This window comes from Enhydra lutris, unplaced genomic scaffold (assembly GCF_002288905.1).
Source record: "Enhydra lutris kenyoni isolate GAN:26980312 unplaced genomic scaffold, ASM228890v2 scaffoldscaffold45, whole genome shotgun sequence".
Classification (NCBI taxonomy): Eukaryota; Metazoa; Chordata; class Mammalia; order Carnivora; family Mustelidae; genus Enhydra; species Enhydra lutris.
Genome location: NW_019154129.1, coordinates 8,697,403 through 8,725,140, shown reverse-complemented (window position 1 = coordinate 8,725,140; position 27,738 = coordinate 8,697,403). Strand labels below are relative to the sequence as shown.

Genomic DNA, 27,738 nt, shown 5'->3' with positions numbered 1-27,738 from the left:
CATGTTACAAGGCTTTTATTTTCTTGTCACAGAATATTTCCAGTGGTTTACCACTAAGATACTTTTTTGGGACTTTTTTGGGAAGCAAAAAACCCAAACAATTCCAGGTACAAGATAACACCCGTGTTTTTAGAAAAGCCCTAAAGCACAGGAAGACACCACTTCACACCCGCTAGGACGCTGATTATCCAAAAGAAGGACACGGAGAAACTGGAACCCTCACGCAGTGCGGGGGAATATAAGACCACGCAGTCACTGTGGGAAAGCCTGGTGGTTCCTCACAAGGGTAAACATAGAGTTACCACCAATCCAGTAATCCCACTTCTCAGCACACACCTGAAAGGCCCGAAAGCATGGCCTCAGACTTCTGTCCACCCATGACGACAGCAGCATTAGTCACAAGAGCCAAGCGCTACAAACAATGCAAATGTCCATCAACGGATGGAGAAACGAAATATGGTCTACACACATGTTATTCAGCCACAAAAAGGAATGAAGCTCATACGTGTTATAGTCCAGATGTGCCTAGGAAACAGGATGGCGAGCGAAAGAAGCCAGACATCACCCACCACGGGGCGTCTGATTCCGTCTACACCAAAAGTCCAGGATAAGCCGATCCACACAGACAGAAAGCAGACGAGTGGTTACAAGGGCCAGGGCGAGGGGGAATGGGGAGTCATGTTTAATGGGAATGGAGTTTCTCCCTGGGATGACAGAAAAGTTCTGGAAATGGACAGAGGCGGTGGTTGCACAACGCTGTAGACGTGCTTAGTATCACTAAACTGCTCACTAGAAAATGGTAAAAGGATAAATTTACATTCTGTATATTTTACAATAAAAAAGGCTAGAAGTCCGCACAACGAAACATGTAGTTACTGACTTCTGAGAGGCAGAATAAGAGAGATCACGCCTTCCCTCCTCTGTACTGTTACCGACTGTGTAACAGACATGCAGCACTGACTGCAGGGAAGGGCAGTGCATATAATCAGCTTTGGTTTATAAAATAAGGTACCAGAATAGAGTTCATCTCACTTTATCACATCGCAGAGCGTCCCCACAGGAGGGCCCTCAGGCGTCTGGGTGGCGAACACAATCTTGGCGGAAGTGCTGTGCTCACTGGGCCGACACCTGTCCCGGTCACTGTGCGGTCACCATCCCGGCGGGGTCAAATGACCCTCCTCTATCTAGGCTTCTTCCCAGTCCTTATTCGGGGTAAGCCCCTGAGGGGGCCAGGCACAGGGCTTGGGACCTCCCTCCCGACTGCCCGGAAGCCTTGCAGCACACTCTGACCTCTGCACTGACCTTGACATTTACTGTTTATTCTCACACCCGTCCCATGTGACAAGCAGGATTTTCCCTTCCACAGATGCGACAACCAAGGTTCAGCAAGACTCGATAACCTGCTGCAGGACCGGGAGTTGAGAAGGGACAGCGCCCGAGCGTTCTCACTCCGAATCCTGGGCTCCCCAACCGCGCACCTCCCCGCCTTCCGATTTCTCAGCACGGCACCGCCTGAGTGAACCCGACATAGCTTCATCCAAGAACTGGCAGTTAACAGAAACTTCTGGCCATCATCTGGCTGAATGTCGCACGCAAATACAGTAAGAATTTGTACTAAGGACCTCTCTCCTAAACCCAGTCACTAGCTCCTGCCTCATAATTTCCTCATCCCAAAAGACAAGGGCTGGGAGGCCCTGGCAAGGTCTCCAGCGGCCTGATCCCGCTCTGCGGCCTCACCCACACCCTCGGCTTTCCTGCTGGAGATCCGGGAAGCCCAGGGCCACCCGGAGGCCCAGCTCCCAGCTCACTTGAGGGTGTCCAGCATCCCAAACACCTGTGTGAAACGCTCTCTGTCCAGGACGCGTCCATAGCGCAGGCTGAGGTAGAAGGTCTGCTTCCCGCCGTACTGCTGGATGCGCACGAACAGCTCCTGGGGCCGGTCCTCGCTCTCCGTCAGGGGGATCACATTGGCCACGGGCCAGTCTGTGTCCTGCCGCCGGCCCCAGAAGGTAAGGTGGGCTACGCGCAGCACAGTGCCCGCCTCGTTCACATACAGGATGCCCACCAGCCTCCGGAAGAAGTGGCTCATCCAGAAAAGCATGGACAGGGCGAAGCCAGCCACCCCACCCGCCAGGCACAAGTTGCCAAGAGTCACGAAGCCGTGCGAGTACCCGTAGAAGCCAGGCGGCAGGGCCAGCAGCGTCAGCGCCGTCTGCGTCACCTTCAGCCGGGACAGGTACTTGAAGACTCGGATAGCATCGAACCGGTAGACCATCCGGAACTGCTCCGCGTCCGTGCCTGCAGGCTTCTCCTTCGGGGTGGGGGTCCTGCTCCCCATCCACCTCCCAGGATCCTGCCCGGTGCGGCACCACAGCCCGCACACAGGCCTTCTCCAGGCAGCTGGGCCTGCCAACCGTGGCACGGCTCGGAGGAGGGCGGCCTGGAAGGGAGACAGGACAGCGTTGCTCTCGAGAACTCAACCACGCTGATCACAAAATAAACATGTGCAGAGCCCCTTACCCAGAAGCTCCCGCCAGTCCTGTGAGGTTGCGATTACTGCGGAGACACAGGGAAGGATGCCTTAAGTTCACGTGAGCTTCACACAGGCGGTGCAAGACCGTGCCGTGACCCTGACCCTTGAACACTGCAAGGGTTCAGGACACCAACGCCCCATGCAGTCAAAAATCCACCTGTAACTTCTGACTCCCCAAAAACTCAACGACTGATAGCCTAGTGTTGACCAGGAGCCTTACTGATAAGTCGATTAACCCATGTTTGTTGTTACACATATTACATACTGCGTTTTTAGAATAAAGCCAGCTAGAGAAAAGAATGTGAATAAGAAAACCACGGCGGGGGCGGGGGGAGAAAACCACAAGAGAAAATACATTTATAGTATTGTGTTATCGGTACCATTAAGTTTACCTTGTTTCCAAGATGAATTGTTAGTAGCCACATCAACGCTGTCTTAGAGGACACAAAACACGGTAGACAGTATCTATGTTACTGACACCGAACACAAAAAAGGAAGGCTAAAAGGGAGATTCCTATTTATTTATAAGAACAACGATTCATGGACTGGAAACAAAGTGGCAGCCTGGAGTAATCGATACTACTATTTCCCAGGAGCCTATAAAATTGAACCCCTATAATCGATACTACTATTTCCCAGGAGCCTATAAAATGAACCCCTATAAAATTCTTATGGCGCACAGTATTACTGTCAGGTTCAGAATACAGTATGGGAAACACTGTTCCTTTTTAAAAAAAAACCACTTAGGACTGATGATAGACTGATATGCATTTTCTCCAATTACGGGGCGGGGGGGGCAGTGGAGAGGGAGGTAAGGGGCATACTCCAAGGCAATTAAATCTCTGATGGCATAAAGCAGTGTTACCAAACAGTAAGAACACACAGTTAATTTGATATTACATAGTACTCACCTGACAGCCTCTAAGGACAGGCTACCCACTTGTTCGACATGTTCGACAGGGTGAATGCCCAGGCAGAGGATGATGGCACAAAGCGTCCCCTACAGTTCTTGGCACACCGTTACTAGATTCCACATGAAGACACTCGCTCACACACACAACAGGGAAGTTTAACCGTACACCACAATGACTCTTCACTATTTATTACACGGAAGCGGGTCAGCGGGAAGGTCTTCATCCTGGTCACCTTCCCGCTGAGTAGGCTGAGGACAAGGAGGCCCAGGGGCTGGTCTTGCGGTCTCGGGGGTGCCAGGGGTGGGACAGGTGGAGGCGGGGGAAGGGCAGGCGGGCGAGGCAGGCACACTCAGGCTAACTTTAGGGAAATACATCGTAATTTCTGTCTGACTTTTTCGCTCTTTCATTTCTCTAAAGGTATTTCTGTATGGCACCAAGCCCCTTCCATCACCTGCTTGAGTCTCAGTGCCCGAATCACGAAGGGTCCATGTTGTAAAAGAAGTCAAAGGCCGTCTTGAATAATCGAAAACCTTCTGCCAGGTTGTCTAACGTCAACTTGTTTTCTGGTCCTTCTTCTTCTATGTCTTCCTCATGTGGTACTGGTCCAGAAGCTCTCATCCCCACCAAGGCGCCTTCGGCTAACTCCTCTGGCGCGCAGTTCAGGAGCTCTTGACATGGGAACTTATCAATGGTCAGCAGAAGCTCCTTCTCCTGCCATCTTGACATTTTTTAAGCCAAACCTCTTTCTAAAATTATCAAACCATCCTTTGCTGGCGTTAAATTCTCCAGCTTTAGTTCCTTCGTCTTCCTTTTGCTTCAGGTTGTCATATAACGACTTTGCTTTTTCTCGGGTCTTTTAGAATCCATAGGGATGCCTTTCTCATAGCAATCCTGCACCCACATAAAGGCTATGTTTTCAATACGAGATAAAAAAGTATCTCGCAAAAAGTGCAAGGTCTTCGCCCCTGCTGGCGCAGCTGCTGCAACGGCTTCGCGGATTTCCTTTTCTTTTTTTACAATGGTCCTCACACTGGACTCCTTCATCTTGAAATGGCGGGCAGCCGCAGCTGCCGACTTTAATCTACAGTACGTATCGAGCAATTCAACTTTTTCTTGTAACGTCATGACTTTCCTCTGCTTCTTGGGAGCACTTCCAGAACCACTAGCGGCATTTCGTGTGGGTCCCCTGGTGTTATTCAAGGTTTACGACATGGCACCAAACACGATGAAAAATACGCGAGAACCAGGGGATCACTTTTTACTGCCATTCACAATTTACTAGTGACGAAGTGCTAACACGGAGATGATGGGGAGCACACGCCAAGCGAAGCACATACTAAACCTGAGCCCACCGAAACAGCAGCAAGGGGTGGCCACGGAATGATTACAGTAGTACAGCGTGTACTGCGGTTAATTTTACGCAGTTAAGAGTTAACACTGCATCTTCATGTTTCTGGTTCTCTCAACTATGAATGAGGCCATGTACAGTTCTCCAAGGCTCTGTGCGCATTCTGATAAACTTTCTAGAACAAATGTGCGTATACTATAGTAGTAAATAAAATAAACTAGTATCTACCTGTATTTTAGGCATTCGTGACATACCGTTTTTATTTTTTCCGTCTTTCCAGGCTACGCGGTTCATTTGCCAGGTTTTTTTAATTACAGCAAACCTCAGAAAATTTTTCCAATGTATTTATTTTCAACAATCAACACAAAAGTGGACGGACACAGTTCAAACCCGAATTGTTCAAGGGTCCCCCGTACTTTACCACTGAGGAAACTAAACACAGAGAAGGTCAGAAATTTGCCCAAAGACACACAGCCAGTGAGTGGGGCACAGTATGACTCTCAAACTGGTCCTCTTTCCTTCAGACCGTCTAAAGAGGTACAAGAAAGGTGGCAGAGCCTTCATTCATTCAACAAATAGCCAGGGACGGCCAACTCTGGGCTGGGCGCCGAACGCATAAGGCCGTGGGAACACTTTCCCCAGCAGGAACCAATGTCCTAAAGAGTAACAAATCCCTGCCATACTTCTAATAACCTCCCGATTCCCTGTCAGGTTAAAGCATCATCTTCGGTCCTGAAGGGGAAGCGCTGTTTTCTGAGCCCAGTTTGGGCGGGGAGGGAGGCGCCAACCCGCAGCCCAAGGGTTTTATCAGGTGCGCCGCTGTACACCTCGAGGAGAGCAGTGAAAAATGCTCCTGGCTTGGGGGCCTGATCTGGGTTCCGACCCCGGCTCCTACATACACTAGCTGTGGCCCCTCGGGCAAGTTCCTCCACTTCTCTGGGCCTCGGTTTCTTTGCCTTTCACAAAGGGGATTCACGACAAGCCAAATGAGACAATGGCTTCAAAGACCTCGAACGCACTTGGTGCACCCGAGGATCTGACGCACGGGGACAGAGCTCAGTGAATTTCAGAGAGCGCTCCTGACGCCCACACGATCCGAGCGCAGGAAAGTGCTGCACAGCAAGTCTTAACCTACGCCGGAGGTTCACCGCCCCCCACCGCTACCGCGGATTCTCCGAATCAGAACCCTAGGAATCTGCCTGCCAGACCAACCCTCACTACCGCCCCGAAAGCGAACCACCTCCAGCGGTTCCCGCTAACCACCTTCTTACCATGGCTCCGCTTCCTGCCACCGGAAGTGAATCCCCTCTGCCCCCGGAACCTCTGACGGCGCGCGCTCGACCGTCATAGGACGCCATCTAGGCGCATTGCATCCTGGGATTTGTGGTTCCGAAAGAATATCCGACGCAAGTCCCAGGTACCATGGGAGGGAATGCTCCTCCCCTCAGCGTGCCCTGCGGTGCGGGGCTGGCGGCGGGGGCGGGGGCGAACCCGGAAGTTCTGGGCCGAGTTCCTGGTTGCCAACGAGTCCCATTCCGAGTGGATGGAAACCGGCGACATGGCGGCGTCCGGCCCAGCGCTGTGCCTCTTCGACGTGGACGGGACACTGACGGCCCCGCGACAGGTAGGCGGCGTCCGGCGGGGTGGCAGCGGCGGGCGCAGACTCTCAGGGTGCTCGGAGAGATAGAACGGGGCCGAAAAGCGAAAAACTTATTGGAAAACGCAGTTCGGGATTTTCACCGCCTGCGCTGGATTTGAAGCCCAGCTCAGCCCTCTTGCCAGCTATGAGCGCGCCTCAGTCCTGTCACCTGCGAACTGTACCTTGTGCCCTAATATGAAAAACATAGGTGTCCAGGTCAAACAGACCTAATAGAGTCTCCGCTGTACTCTTGACAGCTGTCTGACCTTGAGCAAGTCACTTAACCTCAGTCTCAGCCTCCACGGACGGCTTTCAGTGGGGACCTTCCCAGTACCATATGGTGTTTGTGAAGGTCGAATGAAATCGAATAAATTCGTAAAAATCTTTTGGGTACGGTGGGCCGTGTTCAGCAGTGGTCGGTAAATATTAGCCACTGCCAACCACCCCCTTTTTTCCACCCCCTTCTCCAGCGGGAGTGAGCAAGGAGACCTAGATTTTTTTCAGACTGCCTGCTGCGAGCCCCCCCTTGAACTCTTGGAAGCTTGCTTCCCATTTATAGATGTTGCTGCTGCAGGCTAGATTGTAGGTTTCGGTTAAGATCAGGATTTGTGATAAAGCTGACGCTGACCTCCCCCTTGCAGGGACTGGTCCTTGAACCACAGCCATTCAAACTTGAGCCGGGACCCAACTAACCTTCCTAACTTCACTTTCTATCCCTGCCTTCTTAATTTTGGCCGGAGGGTGGCAGTGGTGTGCTCCAGACGGCCACATTACCTGCGTGTGACAGGACATCATTTTGCCTTTCTGAGCCACAGATTCGGTGCATCTAGTGATGAAACTCAATGCCAAGTTCTTCAGAGGCCCTTTGTGACCCAGATTCGGTGACCAAAACACACTTCTGGACTGTTAGAGAAGCTCATGGCTGTCTGGAGTCAAAGTCAGCAACTCATTGTTTGTAAAGGCCCAGATAGCAAAAATTTTTGTCTCTGCCCACCACATGGTCTGTAGTAACTACTCAGCTGTAATGCAAAAGCTGCCATAGACCTTATGTAGACACAGCATGGCTGTGTTCTAATAAAGCTTTATTTATTTGTTACAAAAACAACCAGCTGCTCAGTTTGGCCCATGGGCTGTGATGGTCTAGGGTTCACATTCCATACCTTTTTGCATGATATCACTGGACCTTCTCAACCTTTTCCCCTCTTTCCTACCATGTAGGATAATTTCTTTTACCCTTTTTTTTTTTAAAGGTTGTATTTATTTATTTGACAGACAGAGATCACAAGCAGGCAGAGAGAGAGAAGCAGGCTCCCCGCTGAGCAGAGAGCCCGATGTAGGGCTCGATCCCAGGACGCTGAGATCATGACCTGAGCTGAAGGCAGAGGCTTAACCCACTGAGCCACCCAAGGGCCTCTCTTTTACACTTTTAAACATAAGGAAACCGAGACTCAGTGAAACCGTGACCTCTGTTTCTCACAGCAAATCTGGTACAAGTGTCTGGGCTGCAGGGCATTGTCCTTTGCTAAGTTTGCCATTTTCTGCCACCGCTCCAAGATGGAAGCTGTTCTGGCTGCTGGTTGTGCCATTCCAGAAGGTACTTCTGCCTTCCAGAAGGAATCTGGATAGATGACCATGAAGTATGAAATAGCAAAGAAACTCACAATGTATTCCTGTAACACATTTGAAAAACATGATATTCTTTGCAGCAAACTGATCATTTTAACACTGAAAAAAAAAATAGTCTAACAAAAGAAAATTGTTTCTGGGTGCCAGGTGGTCCAGGTAAAAAAAAAAAAAAATATTTTAGCAAGAGATCTATTCATTATAGAATAATATAATACCTTCCCTCCCTCAAAACATGCATTCCCAAACAGTGATAAGCATATTATAGTCCAGAAGCAGAAGAATGGGTTATCTTGCAGCTGCTGACACACGATATGATATAAGCAGATAAAATCTAATTAGAACGGAGTCCAGAGCTCTGCACATATCACTATTTTAGTAGAATTTTCTTGTGCTGAGTAACTTTCCTAAGAAAGGTTATTCCATCCAAAAACAGTTGAGACTTAGAGCAAAAGAAGGCGGTCCTAAACCTGACTAAGTTATTTTCCGGCTTTATGTCATAAAAAATTCAAACATATAGGGGCACCTGGCTGGCTCTGTCCCTAGAGCATATGACTCTAGATCTCAGAGCTATAAATTCTAGCTGCACATTAGGTGCACCTTACTTTTAAACCTTAAAAAAATAAAATCGAAATTCAAAAGAAATTAAAACATACAGAATTACTGCAAAACTAGTATACAGAATAGGTGTATCCTGGCCACTTAAAATCAGCGATGACTGACATTAACTTTTCTACACTTTTATTCTTTGATGAGCCCCTTCCAAAGCCACAGTCATCATGGTAATTCAGCCCTCAATATTTGTGCCTGGATCTCTTGAAGACATCTGTGGTGACCATAGTGCCATCATCATCATCACCAACGAAACGTGTCACCAGTTCCCTCCTGTTATTTAATGCCCCAGCTCAGCAGTCAGCAGACATTTTTCTGTAAAAGGACAGATAGTAAAGAGTTGAGACACCGCCAGCCATGTGGTGTCTGTCACAACTACTCGGCTGTGTGACTGCGGCCACAGACAGCATGCAAGTGAATGCATGTGGCTGCGTTGCAGTCGTACCTCGCGGAACCCGACGCGAGTTAATGCTGGCCCATGCACCCTATTCTGCTGACTCTTATTTGCCCCATCAGTTTTCCTCTATTGTCCCAAAAGAAGTCTTTTGTAGTTGGTTTTTTCAGAAGGTGAATTTTTATCCTGCTTTGACCTCAATTTCAAGCTTTTGGACCTTTCTCTTTTATTTTTACCCAGGATGACTTATAAAGAATTCCTTGTGATTAGCAACACAGAGTTATTTGGGAAGATCACAACAACTTTGGTCTGTGATTATTTTGCTCCAACAACCTCTGCTGTGGGTAGTTTAGATGCTCTGTTATGCTCACAAGGAGCTGGATCTTACTTCCTGTCAAAAAAATATTTGCTGCCCCTCGGAAGTGAGAAGGGGCCTTCTAACACACACACACACACACACACACTGCAGACAAGCCTGATGGCCACAGTACCACGGAGCTCATCAGTGTGCACTGGGGTTAAGAGAAAAGAAATTGCAGCTTTGGGTTCTGCTTGAAGACAAAAGTATTGCATTTTTAATATTTTGTAATCCAGGGCATCTTCCCCACTTCCTGCCATGCTGACGTCAGGAGTCTTCCCCATTTCCTGCCATCCTGACGTCACGTGGAAGCCGGCCACTTGGAGGGCTCCAGGACCCATTTTCACATTGATTCGTAGAGGCTGCCGCGGCACTTCTAAATTTTGTCTGCTATGTCGAGATTCCACGGAAGGTGTAAAAAAGTGTGTGTTCTGTTATAAGCCCTTCTGTACAGTTTTATTAATCCTGTGTGTATATTTCTCTAAAATGTTGTTGTTGTTTTATTTTTTTAAGACGGAAGAGAAGATTTGGGTGCCTGGGTGGCTCAGTGGGTTAAACCCTCTGCCTTCAGCTTAGGTCATGATCTCAGGGTCCTGGGATCGAGCCCTGCATCGGGCTCTCTGCTCAGCAGGGAGCCTGCTTCCCCCCTCTCTCTGCCTGCTTGTGATCACTCTTTCTGTCAAATAAATAAAATCTTTTAAAAAAAGAAAGAAAAGAAAAGGAGAAAATTGAACTCTAGATGTTTATGTATTGAAGTTGGTTTTTTGTTTTTGTTTTTAATTTCTGCTAACTTCATTTCTAAAGATACCCAGTGTGAGGGCCTCCAGGCTGGCTCAGTCAGTGGAACATGCCACTCTTGATCCCGGGGTCATGAGTTCAGATCCCACATTGGGAGTAGAGTTTACTTAAAAAATAATAATAAGTTAGGGGTCCCTGGGCGGCTTAGTTGGTTAAGTGTCCTACTCTTGATTTTAGTCAGGCCACGATCTCAGGGTTGTGAGATCAAGTCCCGCATCAGGCTCCACACTGGGCATGGAACCTGCTTAAGATTCTCTCTCTCAAAAATAAAAATAAAAAATATAAAAAAATAGATACCCCATGTGAATATACAATTCAGATTACTAAAAGTAACAAAATAACTTTTAAAAAATGAATTGTGATTTGTCTTAATGCAGGAATATTTTTTTCATGTTCATAACTTCTATTTAATTAGTCCGCAATTCAGACTTCAACTAGCAAAAAGTTACACCATTGAGACCACTGTCGATACATAAGAGCTTTTCTTTTAGGAGAGACTAAAAAAAATTGTGTGCTCTTGCTGTTGTACTTATTTATTTTTGGTTTTGTATTATTATAACAAATCAATTCTGAATGTCCTCTGTAATCTTATCATGTTTTGTTCTAAAATAGCAACTTAAACCCGTAAGTGGAGTACCGTGTAGCATTCGAAAGGAATGTTCTAGATCTTTGTGTATCGGCATGGGACGGTCATCCCAACTCACTGCTAAAAACACAAGTCACTGCACAAGACCTAGAATGAGTCCACTTGTGTGTCAGAAAATAAGACCTCTCTCTTTTTGCACATGTAGGCAAGTATGTGAATGCAAAGCGGAAGAGCTAGAACAGCACACAGCAGCTGTTAATATATCGCTTGTGTGTTTTAAGCTAGGTAAGAATAAGTAAAATTTAACACATTTTTTTCTGGTAAAAAGTTGATTTCCCCAAATCACAACTAAAACATTTGGACTCACTACAGACCTAGAGCCTGAACTGGCATATATGGAAGTCAGGGTTGTATCACTCTTTGAGTTTCAGTCTCCTGGTTACTCTATGGCTCATGACTTTTTATTTTCCTTTTTGAAATGTAGAAAATTACCAAAGAAATGGATGGCTTTCTACAAGACTTGAGGCAGAAGATCAAAATTGGTGTGGTAGGCGGGTCAGACTTTGAGAAAGTGCAGGAGCAGCTGGGAAAGGATGGTAAGTTACGTTTGGTTAATGGCAGCTTCCTGTGAGGACATTGGGACCTGTGGCCCTGAAGTGTTTTAGGCAGCCTTGAGCCCTCCTCCCCGTGTGGCAGGCTTCCTGCTGCCTTGTTTGGACATTCTCTCTGCTTTCTCTTTCCTCTGTTCTTAATGTTATAAATAAATTTCTGGAATTGGTGGTGGACCACTCGGTTCCCAGATACATGGGTGGGGTCACCCAGAAGTTTGAATGTGTGTGTCACTGCCTGGAATGCTTTGCCTTATCCCCGTCCACTCTCTGAGCTCAGTTCAGTCCCCATCTCCTAACTGTCCTTCTCACCCAGGTGTTCAGATGCCTTCCAGGTCTGGGGGCCTCCTCTCCATTGCTCTAACACCGTGTTTCTCAGAGTTCCCTAATCATGGGACACCCAGGCTCTTAACCCTACCTGGTGAACCAGGACTTCCAACGCAGGCCCCAGGAAGCCAGGGGTTCTTATTGGCCCCTTCACTGGAGATCTTGAGGTCTCTGGGGCCTGGGAATCATATTTTAGCAGCCCCCCCCAACCCCCACCCCAGGAGATTGTGATGCACAGCCTTGCCAGCAGGACACTCTCTGCATGTTGCAAACTATCTAGTTGTCCGTCTGTTTTTTCTGGAAGACTCTGACTCTGCATTACTCATCTTGTAGCCCCAGGGCCTCTAGGGTGCCTGACCTCTAAGAACTAGATGGTGGAGAGATGATCGTTCTTTGGGACACTGTTGACATTTTGGGCCCAATCATTCTCCATTGTGGGGGGCTGTCCTGTGCACACTGTAGGATGTTGAGCAGCACCCCTGTGGCCTCCATCCACGGGATGCCAGGAGCACCTCCGTGCCCAGTGTGGCAACCAAAAATGTCTCCAGACATTGCCAGATACCCTGTGGGGGGCAATGTCACCCCCAATGGAGAACCAGTGTTTTGACTGTAGTATCCTACAGTCCAAATCGGTGTAGGCTGTCTTTATTGGATTAGTGTATTGGACGAGCATAATCTATGCATTCTCTCTAAAGCTCTCTGTTCTGCTTACTCTTCCATTTTTCTCGTAGATGCTCTACTTAGAGACACTGAAACAACATAATGGGGCACATTAAGCCCCGGAAATCCTGTTACCCGGCCCCGATGGCCCTTTCTGCCTCTGGCCATATTTTTAACCACAGGCTCAGAGAGGCTTTATGTCAGGGTAGGGCACTGTCTGTAGGTTTCAAAGAGTGTGAGTCCGAACAACAGACTCGGAACCTTCACAAGCTAGAAGAAAGTTGAAGACCCAGCTGTATCAGAATCACCTGGGGAACCTGTGAAAATACAGATGTGAGGGCCCCACCCAACACAGGGCACCCGGGAGTCTGCATTTTAACAAGCAACTAAAGTTTGGGAACCCATTTAGAATTATATGAGTGGTCTCCAAATCTGGCTGCTATAATATAAGAATCACCTAAAGACCTTTTTAAAAAATATATATATATTTATTTATTTATTTTTCAAATTCTGATCTTTAGCCTGGTCCTGCGTGTTCTGATTCAGAAGGCCTGAGAGCAGAGCCTGGGAATCTGCACGTTTTCATCACTGCCCTGGTGATGCGGGTCCACAGGGAGGCTTGGGGGCCGTCCTTGGCTCACATCTTCCTCTCCAGGTAGAGGGGGCTGAAGGCAGAGATCTGAGAGGACCCACCACCAGGTCTCTGAACACCAGCCTGGCCACCATCTTGTACATTTGTAATTAGAGTCTTTTTTTTTTAAGGCGTTTTTTCCCCACCTTCGGAACCTGTTAAGGCGAGATACCCTTTTACAGTCCTTACTGGAGTTTCCCTGTTTTATCGGTGAGACATGTTAATCAGGAAAGAGAAACCAGCTTCAGTTCCTTGCACGCTGACTTTTCTCTTGTTTTGGTTCCAGTGGTTGAAAAATACGATTATGTGTTTCCCGAAAACGGCCTGGTTGCATACAAAGATGGGAAACTCTTATGTAAACAGGTAGGTTCTAGAGTATCCAGACAACTATATACTATTATTAAAATGCTTTCCAAAAAGCTGTTTGACACTGGATGCTTCTGGGGAGGTGTGTCCGGGAGGTGAGGAGCCGGGGAAGGAGTGAACCTCTACCCTGTATTCTTTTCTACGTCTTGAGTGTCGAGCCCTGTGACTATCACATATTCCAAATGGTTAACTAAATTTCAGCATTGTTTTTTTAAGGATACTTAATCTGATATTTCTGTCGTGCTAGCAGAAGCGAGGGCAGGCTGCCTCACTACAAGCATTTTTAAGAGGTACTGTGTAGCCGTTGCTAGTAACAAGATCATTCCACTCAGACATATGAGAAAGCCTGAGTGGAACAAAGATACTTTGTCAGCGTCTGTAGATACTTTAATTGAATAAAAGCAGCAGTGATAAACTCTTTGGGCCTTCCCTGAAGCATTCGAAAGATAATTTGTACAAAAATCTTGAGTCATGAAGCAGGAAATGCTTTAACTAATGCCCTTCGTGGTTTGCCTTATGTTTTCACGCAGGGAGAGAAGGAAAAACATAGCGGGGCATGTCACGCTGGCCACATCAGCCTAGTCACCCTCGCCAGTAGTGGCTAAAGCCCCGGGTTTGCTATAAAGTTATTTCAAAAATACCTCCCCCGATTCAAGTAACCCCAGTGTTTTCTTTTTCTAGAGTATTCAAGGTCACCTGGGCGAGGCCCTAATCCAAGATCTAATCAACTACTGTCTGAGCTACATCGCAAGAATTAAACTCCCGAAGAAAAGGTGGGTTTGGGGGGCACCTGGGTGGCTCAGTGGGTTAAGCCTCTGCCTTCGGCTCAGGTCATGATCTCAGGGTCCTGGGATCCAGCCCCGCATCGGACTGTCTGCTCAGCGGAAAGCCTGCTCCCCGCTCCCCGCCCCCTGCCTGCCTCTCTGCCTACTTGTGATCTCTGTCAAATAAATAAATAAATAAATCTTTAAAAAAAAAAAGAAAGAAAGAAAAGGTGGATTTGCTTTCAGCAGAGGCTATGCTGGCATGGGGAGGAGTCGCACTGGATGGGTAGGTGCTGACTTTAGTCCCGAGCCCTGTGCTTAGTTAGTAAAACATTATTGGAAACCTTCTAGTGGAAGAGTAAATCCATAAACGAAGCATTTCCACATGATGGGAAGCAGAAACTAAGATGCTTGCCAAGACTGTGGGTCCGGGGGGAGGCCTGTAAGAGCAGTGTGAAAAGCAGCATCAGCCCCCAATCCAGGAGCCACCTGGGAGCCACCCCGGAAATCCAGGCCAGAGCCCACACACGGCCCTGCTCGCTCGGCCCACGGTATGACATAAAATCTGCATTAATTGCTGTCATTTGGAAGTTTGACTTCATGTAGTAAAATACCATCACCTCTGGCTTCAGTGTTCTCTGAAGATCTGTAATTTCAAGTTAGCATGAGATCCCCACCATGAATTCAGGCAGCAGGAGGCTGTGTTGGCCTTGAAGCAGGCCCTCAGCTCAACACTGGGCCTGTGTCCCTGGTATTTACAGGTGGCTGATGGCTCAAGATCAGGGCTGTGTGCGGAAGACAGAAAGGACCCAGGGAAGAGGTTCTAGAACCTCACAGGCATCAGCATTTAGAACTAGAAGATACTTCCAAGCACATAGTCACAGAACCCTTAAATTGCATTGTAAGGAAGTATAGTTCACGGTTACTTGAGCTTTTAAGAAACTGTTTTGAGATTCAAACTGGAAACACAGTGGGGGAAAATGTTTTTTTGGGTTTTTTTTTTTTAAATCTTTATTCAGAGTAACTAAAAAAAGTGTTAAGCTGTTCTCACGTTCTGTGATCAGAGCAACCATTTCGTAGCAGCTAGCCACAGCAGCTGTGTTTCGTCGGAATGACGGAGGCTCACCAAGCAGCCCTTAGAGCCTTTTCCCATAGCTTTGTGTGGTCAGACCGGTGGGTTCAAGAGGTCACTAGCAAAAATGTCAGGCGCATGAATTTTCAGATTCCTCAGGGAACTTGAGAGATGGTAATCATTTTCATAGCTCTTTTTTTTATTATTATTATTATTATTTTAATTTGACAGAGAAGAGCATAAGTAGGCAGGCAGGCAAAGGGAGGAGAAGCAGACTCCCCAGTGAACAGGGAACCCAACGTAGAGCTCCATCCCAGGACCCTGGGATCATGACTTAAGCCAAAGGCAGACGCCCAACCAACTGAGCCACCCAGGCCCCCCTCACAGCTCTTTATTGACGATAAAATTCACTGTCCAACAGAAATAATGTGGGCCACATGGGCAATTTTAAGTTTTCTGTAGCTGCATTAAAAAAAAAACCCAAAATTATTTTTAATCATATTTTATTTAATTCAGTGTAGCCAAAATAAAGTCATTTTAACATATAGTCAACACAGAGCATTTCGAACGAGGGTGACATTCCTTTTTCGTGCTCTATCTTTGAAATCTAATCTCAGTTCAGATTAGCCGCCTGTGGCCCAAGGCTACCCTGTGTCTGAGCCCAGCCCAGTGAAGTGTTGATCATACCAGCCCCTGCCTTCTGGAAATTTGAGCCTGCTTACCCGTCTGTAAAGTCTGTAAAGTCGTCCACACAAATAACATCTCTCCGGGGCTCGTCCCCTTTCCTCTCCAGGGGCACTTTCATTGAGTTCCGAAGCGGGATGTTGAACGTGTCCCCGATCGGGAGAAGCTGCAGTGAAGAAGAGCGCGCTGAGTTTTACGAATTTGATAAAGTGAGTCCCTCCGACACAGCCTGGGTCTCTGGAGTGGAGATACGATGTGCTGCCTGGTGGCCGGCGGCTGAGGGGTGCCTTCTGGACTGACATGCACTAGACAATCGGTATCTCCTTGTTTTTCTCAGAAAGAAAACATCAGACAGAAGTTCGTAGCAGACCTGCAGAAAGAGTTTGCAGGCAAAGGCGTCACGTTCTCCATAGGTACGGTGCACTCGGGCCGGCTTCCGGCTTCGGTAACCACCTGCTAAGGGGGGTTGTGGGGGCCAGTGAGCTCTTGGAATAGGGCTGTGCCTGGTGTGAAGGTGGGCAAGAGGGGTGCAGGGGCGAGCACTCCTGTGTGGTCAGCCCTCATGGAGACTCTCCCTGGCCGCCGGGTTGGGTTCTAAAGTCTCACCTGGCAGGATTCCGCGTGCACCGCCCCCCCCGCCCCCGCCCTGCCCTGGCACTTCTCTTCCTGGCCCAGAGTAGCGCTCAGCCGAACAGATTTGAAATCTCATCATGCGTGAGCAGCAGGGATCCATAGCAGCCAGTTGGGTTGGTGTTACAAATCAAGAAACTGAGGCCCTGGAGGAAAAGGGGTCTTATATGAGCCCACGGAGGTTGTGTCTGCAGTGGCAGACCAGCACGCGAGCGTTTCTGTCCGACAGAGTTCTTTCCGCAGCGCTGGTGTCTTGGCCGGCCTTGGTCTTCCGTAGAATATGCTTGTGAGATGCTTGAAGCAAACACACTTCCGGCAGCGCTGATGGGTCATTACGTAGAGCACTCTTGTTTTACCACCTCCCTGAGCACACAGTTGTAGGAAAACTCGAATTGCAAAGAGATTACATCTGCTAGAGCAGGTAGATGTTCAAGTGTTCTTGAACCGTGATGTGCATGTCTCCCCGACAAAGCTTTCCAAGGGTTTAGTGCGCCTGAAAGCTTCCCGCGAATCACTTTGCACCTGCTTTTCCTTTCTCCTGCGAGATGTACCGCACGCAGCCCGCTCTGGGCCTCGCCCCCGAGAGCCAGAGCGTATTAAAGCTCGGGGTAGCCCAGCTGGTTGAAGCTGTTACCGGATTTCCCACCAGCCTGCTTCCTTTAGACCCATGCCTTTGGCGCAGCGCTTGAAAACAAACGCATTCCTCGTTCTGAGCTGGCGATCTGTCTTTTGCTTTTAAATTTTGGGTGAAATAATGTTGGAAAAAAGCAACGTCCCATTAATTTCTAGAACCAGTCCCTAAAATAGCGTAAATAGCAAATCAGGGTATTAAAAACCGACCTCAGCCCTCCAGTTGCTGATGAGTAGACCGCGCGTTGGGTTCAGCCACATGCCCTTCACCTCTTTCCCGCCTTTAGCTTCTGTGTCTTCCCCCCTTGGCAGGAGGCCAGATCAGCATTGACGTCTTTCCTGATGGCTGGGACAAGCGGTACTGCCTGAGACACGTGGAAAATGACGGCTATAAGACCATCTATTTCTTCGGGGACAAAACCATGCCCGTAAGTACAGGAGCATATTTTGGAATTGGACTGTTTGGTTTGGGCTGGAAAAGGGGACGTGGACACGTGGGCCTTTTCCGCTCCGTCACGCAGTACGCACTGGCCCAGCTCACACGGAGCAGGGGCTGCTTTCCCCTGAGAGGGGCGAATCAGCCCCCCTCCCTTTGCGCTCGGACACCAGACACCTCAGTGGGGTCGGTCACAGAGCCCTTTCGAGGCTCACTTTGCGGCCTTCCAGAACACCTGCCCCAGTGCCGCTGTCCAGTCCTTTGTCCACTTCCAGGCCCTTGGCCATTTTTAGGTCATTTTTCCACTGTGGTTTTCCCTCAGGGACATTCATTATGAGTTGGGCACAAGGCATCCTAAATGGTAGGAAGATGGGGAATCTCAAGAGTCTCAAACTCAAGAGACCGCATCAGGGACTGTGTTAGCGGTGCGCATCTCACACACAGGGTTTGGGGAGCTGTCCCTGATGGACAGGTGCCGGACTGAGTCTAAATCGGGGCTGAGAGCAGAGCCGTGTCGAAGGTCAGCACCAGGAGGAGGACTGCAGAGGAGGGATTTCCCCAGAGCCACTGTGGCAGCAGGACGGGGCTCTTCTTGGGACAGATGGGGCCCTGAGAGGAGGCTCGGCACCAGCCACTCACTGCCCAGGCCCCTTCCTTTAAATTCCTATCGCCCTCTGGGCCCCTCCGCCCACTTCCCTTCACATGCCGCCCGGTGATGGGAATTATCTTGGCATCAGAGGTCCTGGTTCGGGCTTCGTGGCCATCCTGCGCCCAGCAGGTATGCCCTGGACATTCAGAGTTTGCTTACTGTCTTGTCTGTGATCCACTGCAGAGTACTTGCCGTTCTGCTAAGGTTTTTCTGGGGTGGACCTACCAGCCTTTCAGCAAGGTCCCCACATAAGGTCTTCTAGCATTAAAGAGACTTCTGCTCCATATAGGCTCGTGTCCATCCTTCTAAAGGATAAAACCAGGACTCGGGGCGCCTGAGTGGCTCAGTCGTTAAATATCCGACTCGATTTCAGCTCAGGGTGTGATCTCGGGGTCCTGGGATCCAGCCTTGCGGCGGACTCCCCATTCAGTAAGCAGTCTACTTGTCTCCCTCCCTCTGTACTTTCCCATGTTCGCATTCTTTCTTTCTCTCTTTCTCTCTCTCAAATTAATAAATCTTAAAAAACAAAACAAAACAAAAAAAAAAAAACGGAAAGGGTAAGTGACTTCCCAGGGTCACACAGCCCGTGACAGAACTGGTGGCACCAGAACAAACTACCTTGTCTCTAAGCACGCAGGCTTTCCAGTCCAGCAAACCGTCCCTCCATCGCGGTGGGGAACATTCTCTTCTAGTTCCCGGACCGCATGGTGCTGCTTTTCTGGAGGCTTGTCCTTTAGCTTCGTTCTTAATGACAGAGAGAAGTGGTTTGCAACCGTGTCCATTTGGTGAAATTCTTTGGCTGCAGAAATGCTTTTGCATCGGACTTCGATGTCTTGGAGAAAGCGAGCTCACACAGTCACACGCGGGATTTTCGGGATGGCTGGGCGCCTCCGCAGCCCTTCCGGCCCCCTGCCCGCTCCGCCAGGCCGGGAAGAGAGCTGCCGAGACAGGTGAAGCCAGGTTTTTCTCCGTGATGACACTCTTGCTGTGTGCAAAGAGCCCCCAGAAGCCTCACTGGGGACTTTGCAGAATGGAATGTGGTTCTTGAGATTAGCAGAGGATGCCTGCTTTTGGGAATTCTCCATCTGGAAACTCGAGCACATCAATTCTGTTTGTTTGGTTTTGGGTTTCACCTACTTTTTAAAGGCAGATACTTCTTATGGATGGTTTTTTTCTGATTCATAATTAACATTCACTGTAGAGCATGGGAGAAAGTTCAAGGGAGAAAGTGTAAGTCACATGTGGTCACAGCTGATGCACCTCCCAGTCTTTTCACTGTGGGTGTCCGCGACCCCAAAGTGGACCCTGCGTGTTCACTATTGGATTTTCTGCTTTGTTCTCGTACCTATTTTATTTACCCATGTTAGTGAATCTCTTTGAAAACGAGGTTTCAGGGGCTGGATGACCCATTTTCCCAGCAGAGGCCCTGAGACTGTGGTTGTTGACACCGTGGTGGCCGATCTCTGCCCTCTCTGACGCTGCTGTCGGTGGTTTCCTGGAAATGGGAAGTAACGGTCCAACCATCTAAACCTTGAACAGGCATAGAGCCATCCAGACACTAGCTTTAAACGTGTCATATTCTGCGATAGATTCTAAAAGCTGTTTTCTTCCTTCACGTCAAGGCGGATGTTTTCGCTGGTTTCCAGGGAAACAGCACTTGGGCTCAGAACTGTCAGTAAAAAGCCATTTCCCAGGGGCGCCTGGGTGGCTTATTCAGTTAAGTATCTGACTCGTGATATCAACTTGGGTCTTGATCTCAGGGTCATGAGTTCGAGCCCCATGTTGGGCTGCATAGTGGACGTGGAGCCTACTTAATTTAAAAAAAAAAAAAAAAGCTATTTCCCTGCCAAGCGCCACAGGCTTAGAGGCCTGCCTGGCAGCCTCTCCAGCCCTAGCAGCCGCCTCCGTCTGGCGGGATCTGATGTTACATGGAGCCCCTCCCCCATGCCCTGCTTGGAACACCCTCAGAGAGCAGAGTGAAGAAACTACATTGGCCGTTGCTTTTCTAAACGCTTGGCAGTCCTGGACTGACTGTCAGTCCCTACCCCCCTCCCCATCCTGCCCATCAGCCACAACAACCAGGGTCTGTTAAAACCCAGCTCTGAGTATAGCCTCAAGGCTCCAGGCCCAACCTGGAGCGCCTTGGTTTGGTGCAGGGAAAGGGATGGCCAGGGCACAGAGAGGCACCCCACACTGCTTTGCATGGCTTCGGGGCAGGGAGGGAGGTGGCGGGGAGACTGCCGCACCTGACTCCGCCCCACCCCCAGCCTTTCCATCTTCCCCGGCTAGACAGCTTCTGCTGGCTTAACGCTTCCTGGCTTTCGGGCGGTTGGAACATGAAAACATTCTAACAGTCATGAACATCGACAGCTGATTGACTTTGACTCAGCAGATGCTTTTGGGTGATTGAGTTCTCTGTCCGCTTCTGTGCTCGGGACGGGCACACGCAGAGTGGCAGGACTGGGGGGCACCGTTGCAGGAGGTGACTGACGACGCACAAGGCAGTTTGTGCACACGGCAGAATGCCCCGTGGCCGTACAAACCGCTGATGCAGACTGATCTCCGGGCTGTTCTATCAGGCGAGCCACGTAAGGTGCAGAGCAGTACAAGTAACACATGCCTCTTTTGTCTAAAGAGGGGGCGTAATCTCTCTTCACGTGCTCGTAAGTGCATAAAGGGAATGTGAAGCGACACCCAAGAAGGCAGATGACAGACCTCCTGAGAGCTAGGGACAAGGATGGGAGAGACACTTGGCACTCCGTCCTTTCTTTAAATTTTGAACTCCACAAATTACTCTCTGTTGAAAAATAAAGCTTTAAAGTATCAAACTGAGAAAAGGAAGAAAACAAATTTTTGGTTTCTAAAGCACTTCAGTGTCAGACCCTGAGCTGGACCCTTGGACATTCTGTCCTCAGGTCCTTGGGCAGCCTGGCGGGATGTGCGGGATGGGCGGCAACGGGCTCCACGCAGGGCCGGGTGCGGTGCAGGTCAGTGACCGGGCGGCATCCGGAAGCCTCTTGTCACTCCCCCACATCGCCTCCAAAATGCTATCAAATCACGCAACAGTTGGTTTTCCACAAATGTTAAAAAGGAAAATCTGTCTTTAAAATAAGCTTTAAAGAAGTCCCTATCGGCCTGGTGGGAAGAGGCAGCTTTGAAACCCAGAAGACCTACAATCTGGCCACCGCTGCCCACGGGGTGACCACACACATCTCTGTGTCGTGAGCCGTGGTACCCGTCAGCCCCATGGGGATGCAGTTCTTCTGAAGCGGTGGGAGGAAAGGGAGGTCCTAGAGGGAGGGTGGCTAGCCCAGGGCCGGCTCAGGAAAGGCAGCAGGACTTGCTTCTCCCAGCAGGGAACCAGCCGGCTATGAAGTCTGCAGCTTTTAATGAAGTTAAGAAAAGCTCATCCAGTATGAGATTCCTCTGAGAGATTGGGGCCTGTAGGGTGGACGGTGCGTGTTAACCAGTGAACCTTGAGTTCCTGCACAGGCTGCGGACGGAGTTGGCCATTGGCCCTGCCCTGGGCGGCCTGGCCATGCCTGGCATCTCCTGCGCTCACCCTCAGGATGCCTGAGAGCTGATGACAGCACCGAATGTGTCCTCTGTGCAGACCTGTCCTACTATTCGTGCGTGTCAGTGTGAAATCTGAGACCCAAGTCTTGGGGGCTAGTGGCAGGCTAGTGGTAGGTTAGCATGGAGAGAGGGATGTTCCTTGCTCCCAGAGGGGCCTCAGGAAAATTGCTGCTCCCTGAGATCTGACTGGAGGAAGTTGGACCGGGTTAGAGGTTCCCACCCAGCTGAGGGGGTGCTGCCAGTTCCCCTGTGGGAGGACGGGAAGCCGGACACTGGACCGGGGGGACACCATGAGTGCGGGTGTTTGTTGGGGTCCCTGCTGACCCGCCTTCCTTCTGGACACCAGAATCTGTGGTCGTGTCACTCCTGAGATCAGCGCGGGGGGAAGGGGACTGGCTGGATAAACCCTGAAGAAGCAGCAGCCATTGCTGTAGCTCTTCTCTTCACGGGGACACTGACTCCAGACCCCTAGAGTGTGGCCAGCCCGCAGGGAGTCCCCTGGTACGGTCACTGATGGCTACAAATCAGCATCTCCTGTAGGCACATCCATGCCCAATCCCATCACCCAATGCTCAGCCCCGTTTGGGGGACAAGGGGGTACGCCAGACTCATGAGCAGACCCAGAGGGTCACCCCGGGAGCGTCAGCAGGACAGCAAGCCGGCTTGCTTTCCACCGCACGGTTAGTCCCCAGACTGTAAGCCACTGGGTCCCGTCCTGGAAGTACTCGGAGTCACCTGATTGTTTTCAAAACATCATGACCCTGGGGCCAGACTGGTTTTTTTTGTTTGTTTGCTTTTTTAAGTGTAACAGTTAACTTCTTTCTAGGAAAAATCAGTATAGTTATCTAAGGGCATACATTTTTATCAAATATCTTCCTTACCAGCTAACGATCACGTTGAGAAAGCAGCTGCATACCAACCGCGCAGCACGTACTCAGATCCGTTTGGCTTTTCACGCGGCGGCCTGCAGGCCAGGGGTACTGGCCCTAGAAGTGTTGGTACAGCTACCGTGGTGACTGTCACCACAGCCCAGGGAGCACCACCCCCCCTCCCCGGGGCTTTGAAACTGAGCCCTTGTCCCTTTGGCCTTTGTACCCTGATACCTAGAAATTTGATCAGTCCTGTTACACTGCCCGGAGATGAACAGCCACATGCGGCGGAAGTGGACTTGTCGGAGTGGACCTGAGCCCCAGATGGGTGTTCCTAGCAGAGACCCCCTCGGAGTCCAGCGGCCTGGCCCTGCTTCCTGCCCAGCAGGGCACACAGGCCAGGGACACGTGATTTGTGTTCCCTTCCTCAGCTATCCATCAGGATCCTCGGGGTTCACCGGACACCCCCCCCGCATCAGCTCAGCAACAGCGTGTGCATAAACACAGCCGGGTAACAGGGAGACCGGACCCCACTCAGCCCTGCCGTCTGCTTTTCTGTGGCACCCTCAGCCCTTCGCCTCAAATATTTAAATATTAATGGGCCATTTACACTGAGCTGGAGGCCTCTCCTCCATCTGGCATTCGTCCCCGGCCCCCCGATGCGGTCTTCCCGCTTGGTTCCCTTTGTCATCTCTCAGAAAAGCGTCTTCCCCACCCGGACCCTAGTGACCTGTGCAAATCTGGTGTTTGGAATTTGCAGTTCTCTGAAGCCTGATTCTAGAGGAGGGTGCTCACACTAGCTCGCCTTGTGCCTCTGCTTCTCCCGACCTCCCTCTGACTCCGGTGTGCCACCTCTGGGAGCCCCAGGGAGCTCCAGAAGAGCCCAGGTGCCCTGGCAGGAGGGGAGGTTAAAGTCTGCGGTGTGTGGTGCTGGTGGTGCCGAGACCGAGTCCAGGGAGCCGCCCCGTGTGGACCAGGTCTCCCGGGAGGGACAGGTGGGGCAGCTGCTTCAGAGTCGTGCCCTGGGGCAGGGCGTCTGCAACCGGCCCCCAACCCTGGCTGGCTGCACAGCCTCCTCGTTGCTGTGCTTCTGCTCCTCGTCCTCATCCCCCACCTGTCCGTCCTGCAGAAGGTGAAGCTGATCGTGTGCCCTGGTTGCAGCTTTACGGGTGGCTTGACATAAAATCCCAAGTCCTTACCTGCCTGGCCTGGTGGGCCGCTGAGCTGACTTCCGGGATGTGGCTTGTCCCCTCCCTTCCTCTGCTCACTGGTGCCTCCCTTGTCACTCTAGGTTCTCTTCCCCTCCGTACTCTGCCCTACGGAGTTTCTCCCCTCCATCTCCTGTCCTCTCCCTGCCTCCGCTCTGAAGGTTCGGTTTGCCTGGTGGGTAGTAGGTGCTCCCTGGGCTGGTTGGGCTCATGTGTCAATCCAGACTCCTCCCTCCCGAGTGAATGAGTGACAGGGACTGAATGCATCCCGAGAGATGGTTGGTTTTTCTGGATAGTTCACAAATCTGTTTCTACGACGTTAAGTTCTCTGTGGCGGTTTTTTACCTCCCGTGCTATTCGTAGGAGGAAGCCGACTTTAATTCTAAGCATTACATGAACTGGTTTCACATTTACTTGCTTAGGTGGCCCCTGGTGGGCGTGACGCCTAGAGCTGATCCAGAGCCACTTGACGGCACAGAAATCTGTGAGGCAAGGGCAGAACCCCAGCAGCTCCCCCAGTCAGCGCTGGGAAGGGACTTTCCCGGACTTGGCTCCAAGTTCGTGGCCCCCGACCTGACTCCTCCCCCTGTTGCATTTTGGGCCCCAGCAGCAGCCCCTCCTAAACTTCGGGGTGAGGTAACTCTCACAAAAGTGAGAGCAGTGGGAATTACCGTGTCCGTGAGTCCTTTAAAGGCATGTCAGATGTTTCTTATAGAATCTTTAGGAGAAAAATCCATTTTTACTGTGCAGTTATTTTCATCGCATTATAAACTAATTGATGTTTTGAGTTAGACCGTCCAGGCTAACTGAGGAGACTCTCGGAAATTGCATGAGAAGCAAAGCAGGGGCTTTCCTGGAGCTCAGCGTGTGGGAACAGCAGCAAGCCCGCTTTATTCACCCCAGACCGGGGGCGGGATGGGGATGCCGTACACACTGGAGGACCCACCCCGTGGCGGGCCAGGGCCCCCCGGATACAAGGTCTGGCAGAAGCAGTCTTGCGCTCCACTCTTGGAAGTGGCCCAGGGGAAGCACGAGCTGAGGGGCAGGTGCCGACCGCGGCCGGGGGGCGGCGTTACCCCCCCTTGCAGCAGCTGGCTCACCCGTCGGCCACGGTCCAGGCAGGGTCTACACCCGGGCCTCCTGGCTCACTCGCAAGCCAAACACAGGAACTATTTAAATGTAAACAAATTAGAATCAAATAAACTCCGTTCCTCTGTTGCCCTGGCCACGTGCCACCAAGTACTTGGTAGTCACCAGTGGCTGCTCTGGGCTTGGAGGCCCGTGTGTCCGTGTCACAGCCAGACGCCACGGTGGGCTGTCAGCCCTGCTGCGCTGCCTGTGACAACAGCCTGGAGCACGGTTCAAACAGTGGCAGGGACTGCTGTCACCTGCCGCGCTTGCTTTATAGAAAAAGAAGCCTCAGATCTTCACAAGAGCATCGTGATTGCTTTCAGAGGCATAATTACACGTTCCAAGCTAAATTGCAGTTCAAGGGAAAGTGAGAAAGCCCTTCTCGGTAATGCCTGGGCTCGGGTTGCTCTTCTCCCGGAGGCCCAGGTAACCGACCCGGCCTGCCTGCTGGTAAAAGGGCGAGTTCCTCAGTTTCATGCCACCCGCGCCCAGGAGAAGCGAGGCGCCCATATCTCCCCCATGTCTTCACAGGGCGGGAATGACCACGAGATCTTCACCGACCCGAGGACCGTGGGCCACACGGTGACGACCCCCGAGGACACCCGCAGGATCTGTGAAGAGCTGTTCCCCTAACAGCCCCTTCCCTGAGGGAGGGCAGGGCATCCCGCTGACAGGCTGGAAGGGTCACCGTGGCCACACTCAGGATCCCTCCCTCCCTCACATGCCCGCGAACCCCAGCCTGTGCCAGGTTCCCCACACGTCCTGGGGCCTTGACGACGTGGCCTCCACCCCCAGTACCAGGAGCAGCAGACTTGTCAAGAACGGCCGGAAGGAAGGCCTCCAACCCGATTTTATCCCCGCCCCCGAGTCTCAGACCCTCCACATGTGCAATCACGGTACACACGGTTTTGGGGAACCTTCCCCATCATTCTAGAATGATACAGAATGAATGTGCCCAGACCCTCCCTCCTCGTGGGTCTTGTGAACAATGTAACTGGCAATGTTTGGACCCCCTGTGTCAGTACGCATGGGGGCATCTGGTGATGAGAAAGGACAAGATGTTTACAGCCATCCCTCCCCGGAACAGAAGTCTGGCAACACCTCCTGAGGGGAAACTCTTGCCCGCTGTCAGCCCAGGAGGACTCTGAAAGCAAAGGCCCTGTGGCCACCAGGCAGGACTGAGTTCAGCAGCACATGGGATGCAGACCGCAGCGTGGCCCACAGACAGGTGGCCACCACGTGACCACTGACCCCAACAAGGTTGCCTCTCAGCTGGCCTGCAGTTGTGGGGGCGAGCTCTGAATTCACTACACCTAGGACAGACTGCTGGGGCTCCGCCCCTCGGGATGGGAGCACGTGGGCCGCAGCAGCCCTGCCCCCAGATGCTAGAGCCTCCCTCCCCTCTGCTTTCTCAGGGATCACATGAGAGGCCGGATCGTTAACAGAAGAGGAGCTGCAGGGCCGCACGCAGATCTTCATGTGGACCAGCCTGCCTGCCCCAGCCTCACCCAGACCTGGACCGACGGGGTGGGAGCCGTCCGACGGTTGGGCCTGTGACCCTCACTCCGTGCTTTGAGTTCAGCGAGGTCCTCGTGCTGCTGGAAGGCAGCCCATGGAAGAGCGCTTTCCAACAAAACGGTTCACAGGTCACTTTTCAGTATCTGGACTTGTCAGGACCCGCAGACCCACAGTCCGCTCCAGTCCACAGCGCGGCCTCTGCTCGGGCCTGGCCGATCTGAACAGGGGTCTGCACCCCCGCTGCCCCACCCCCACCCCACCAGGTGCTTTCATCTCCACAAGCCTCCCAGGCCCCACCAGGCTTGTCCTGGCTGGGGGTCCAGTTGGGGGCCGTCTGCGCGCCCACACGCAGGGCCGACGTTGTTCAGTGGTTCCCAGGACTCAGCCACGCAGGCATACCTTTCCTTGCTGGGTTTTGTAAACGATACTGTAGCGACCTTTGACAATGCAAAGCGGCAAATTAAAGTTGATTTTATTGTTTCCTGTTTCTCATTCGGAGGCCTTTTTCCTTTTTCCTTCTTTGACGGTTACATGAACGGTAAAGTGGACGATCAGCTGTGCTGTCGGCTCAGATTCTGGCAGGAAAACCCAGCCCTTGCAGATCTGAAGGCCACTGCTTCTGACACTGGTGTTCCCAGGGTTTCCGCAGTGCCAGAGTTTGGTGCTTCTGGGCTCGCCTTCCTGCCCACGGGGTAAGGATCCGCAAGTTGCCTTACGTTTTTAACAGCAGCGCAAGACAACGGGGTCTTACTGAAACTCGCCCTAACCTTTATAACTGGAGACACCCCTGCCTGGGCTGCCCTGAGCAGGTGCCCCAAGGTGTCAGGCTGGGCCCACCCCTCCCGAGTGTCCCACTGTGGCTGCCTGCGGACACTCTGGGGCAGACCCCTGGGCCCCTTTCCCCGTCCCTGGGGCCTGCCTCTGTGCCACCAGCCATCTCCTCTGCCTGCCTCCCCTGCGCTGGCTCTGCTGCTGACCGGCGGCATGACTCGGGACGGCTTCATCTCAGCCTGTCTGCTCCTCCGTCGGGCGGGGTATGGCCCCTACAGCACACACCAGCTACCTCCAGCCAGGCTGTTACTACCTCCACGAACCCCGGGAAGCCTGTAAGGCAGGCACTACCAGCCCCGCTGTGCAGGTGTGGGTAAGTCACCCCCTCAGCTTTCCAGAGCTG

General features: G+C 51.2%; 2 protein-coding genes across 4 annotated transcripts; one reads left to right on the top strand and one right to left on the bottom strand.

The window, feature by feature from the left end:
• LOC111156003 (transmembrane protein 186) lies at positions 1-6,355 on the bottom strand. The gene is given in 3 exon segments (XM_022516528.1): positions 1-2,440; positions 6,067-6,276; positions 6,278-6,355. Coding segments are annotated over 3 exon segments (924 nt in total). The 3' UTR covers positions 1-1,804.
• On the top strand, positions 6,277-27,039 carry LOC111156004 (phosphomannomutase 2). Of its 3 annotated transcripts, none has more exons than XM_022516531.1 (8): positions 6,277-6,419; positions 11,290-11,401; positions 13,318-13,394; positions 14,079-14,170; positions 16,027-16,126; positions 16,255-16,330; positions 17,490-17,605; positions 26,462-27,039. In XM_022516531.1, exons 1-8 carry the CDS (start codon positions 6,339-6,341, stop codon positions 26,486-26,488), a joined length of 681 nt encoding a protein of 226 aa, XP_022372239.1. In that variant the 5' UTR covers positions 6,277-6,338; the 3' UTR covers positions 26,489-27,039. The 3 variants fall into 3 exon arrangements, with proteins under 3 accessions (XP_022372239.1, XP_022372237.1, XP_022372238.1); XM_022516529.1 differs by having other exon boundaries at positions 25,578-27,039; XM_022516530.1 differs by having other exon boundaries at positions 6,311-6,419; positions 11,290-11,410; positions 25,578-27,039.
• Positions 27,040-27,738: the final 699 nt, after the last annotated feature.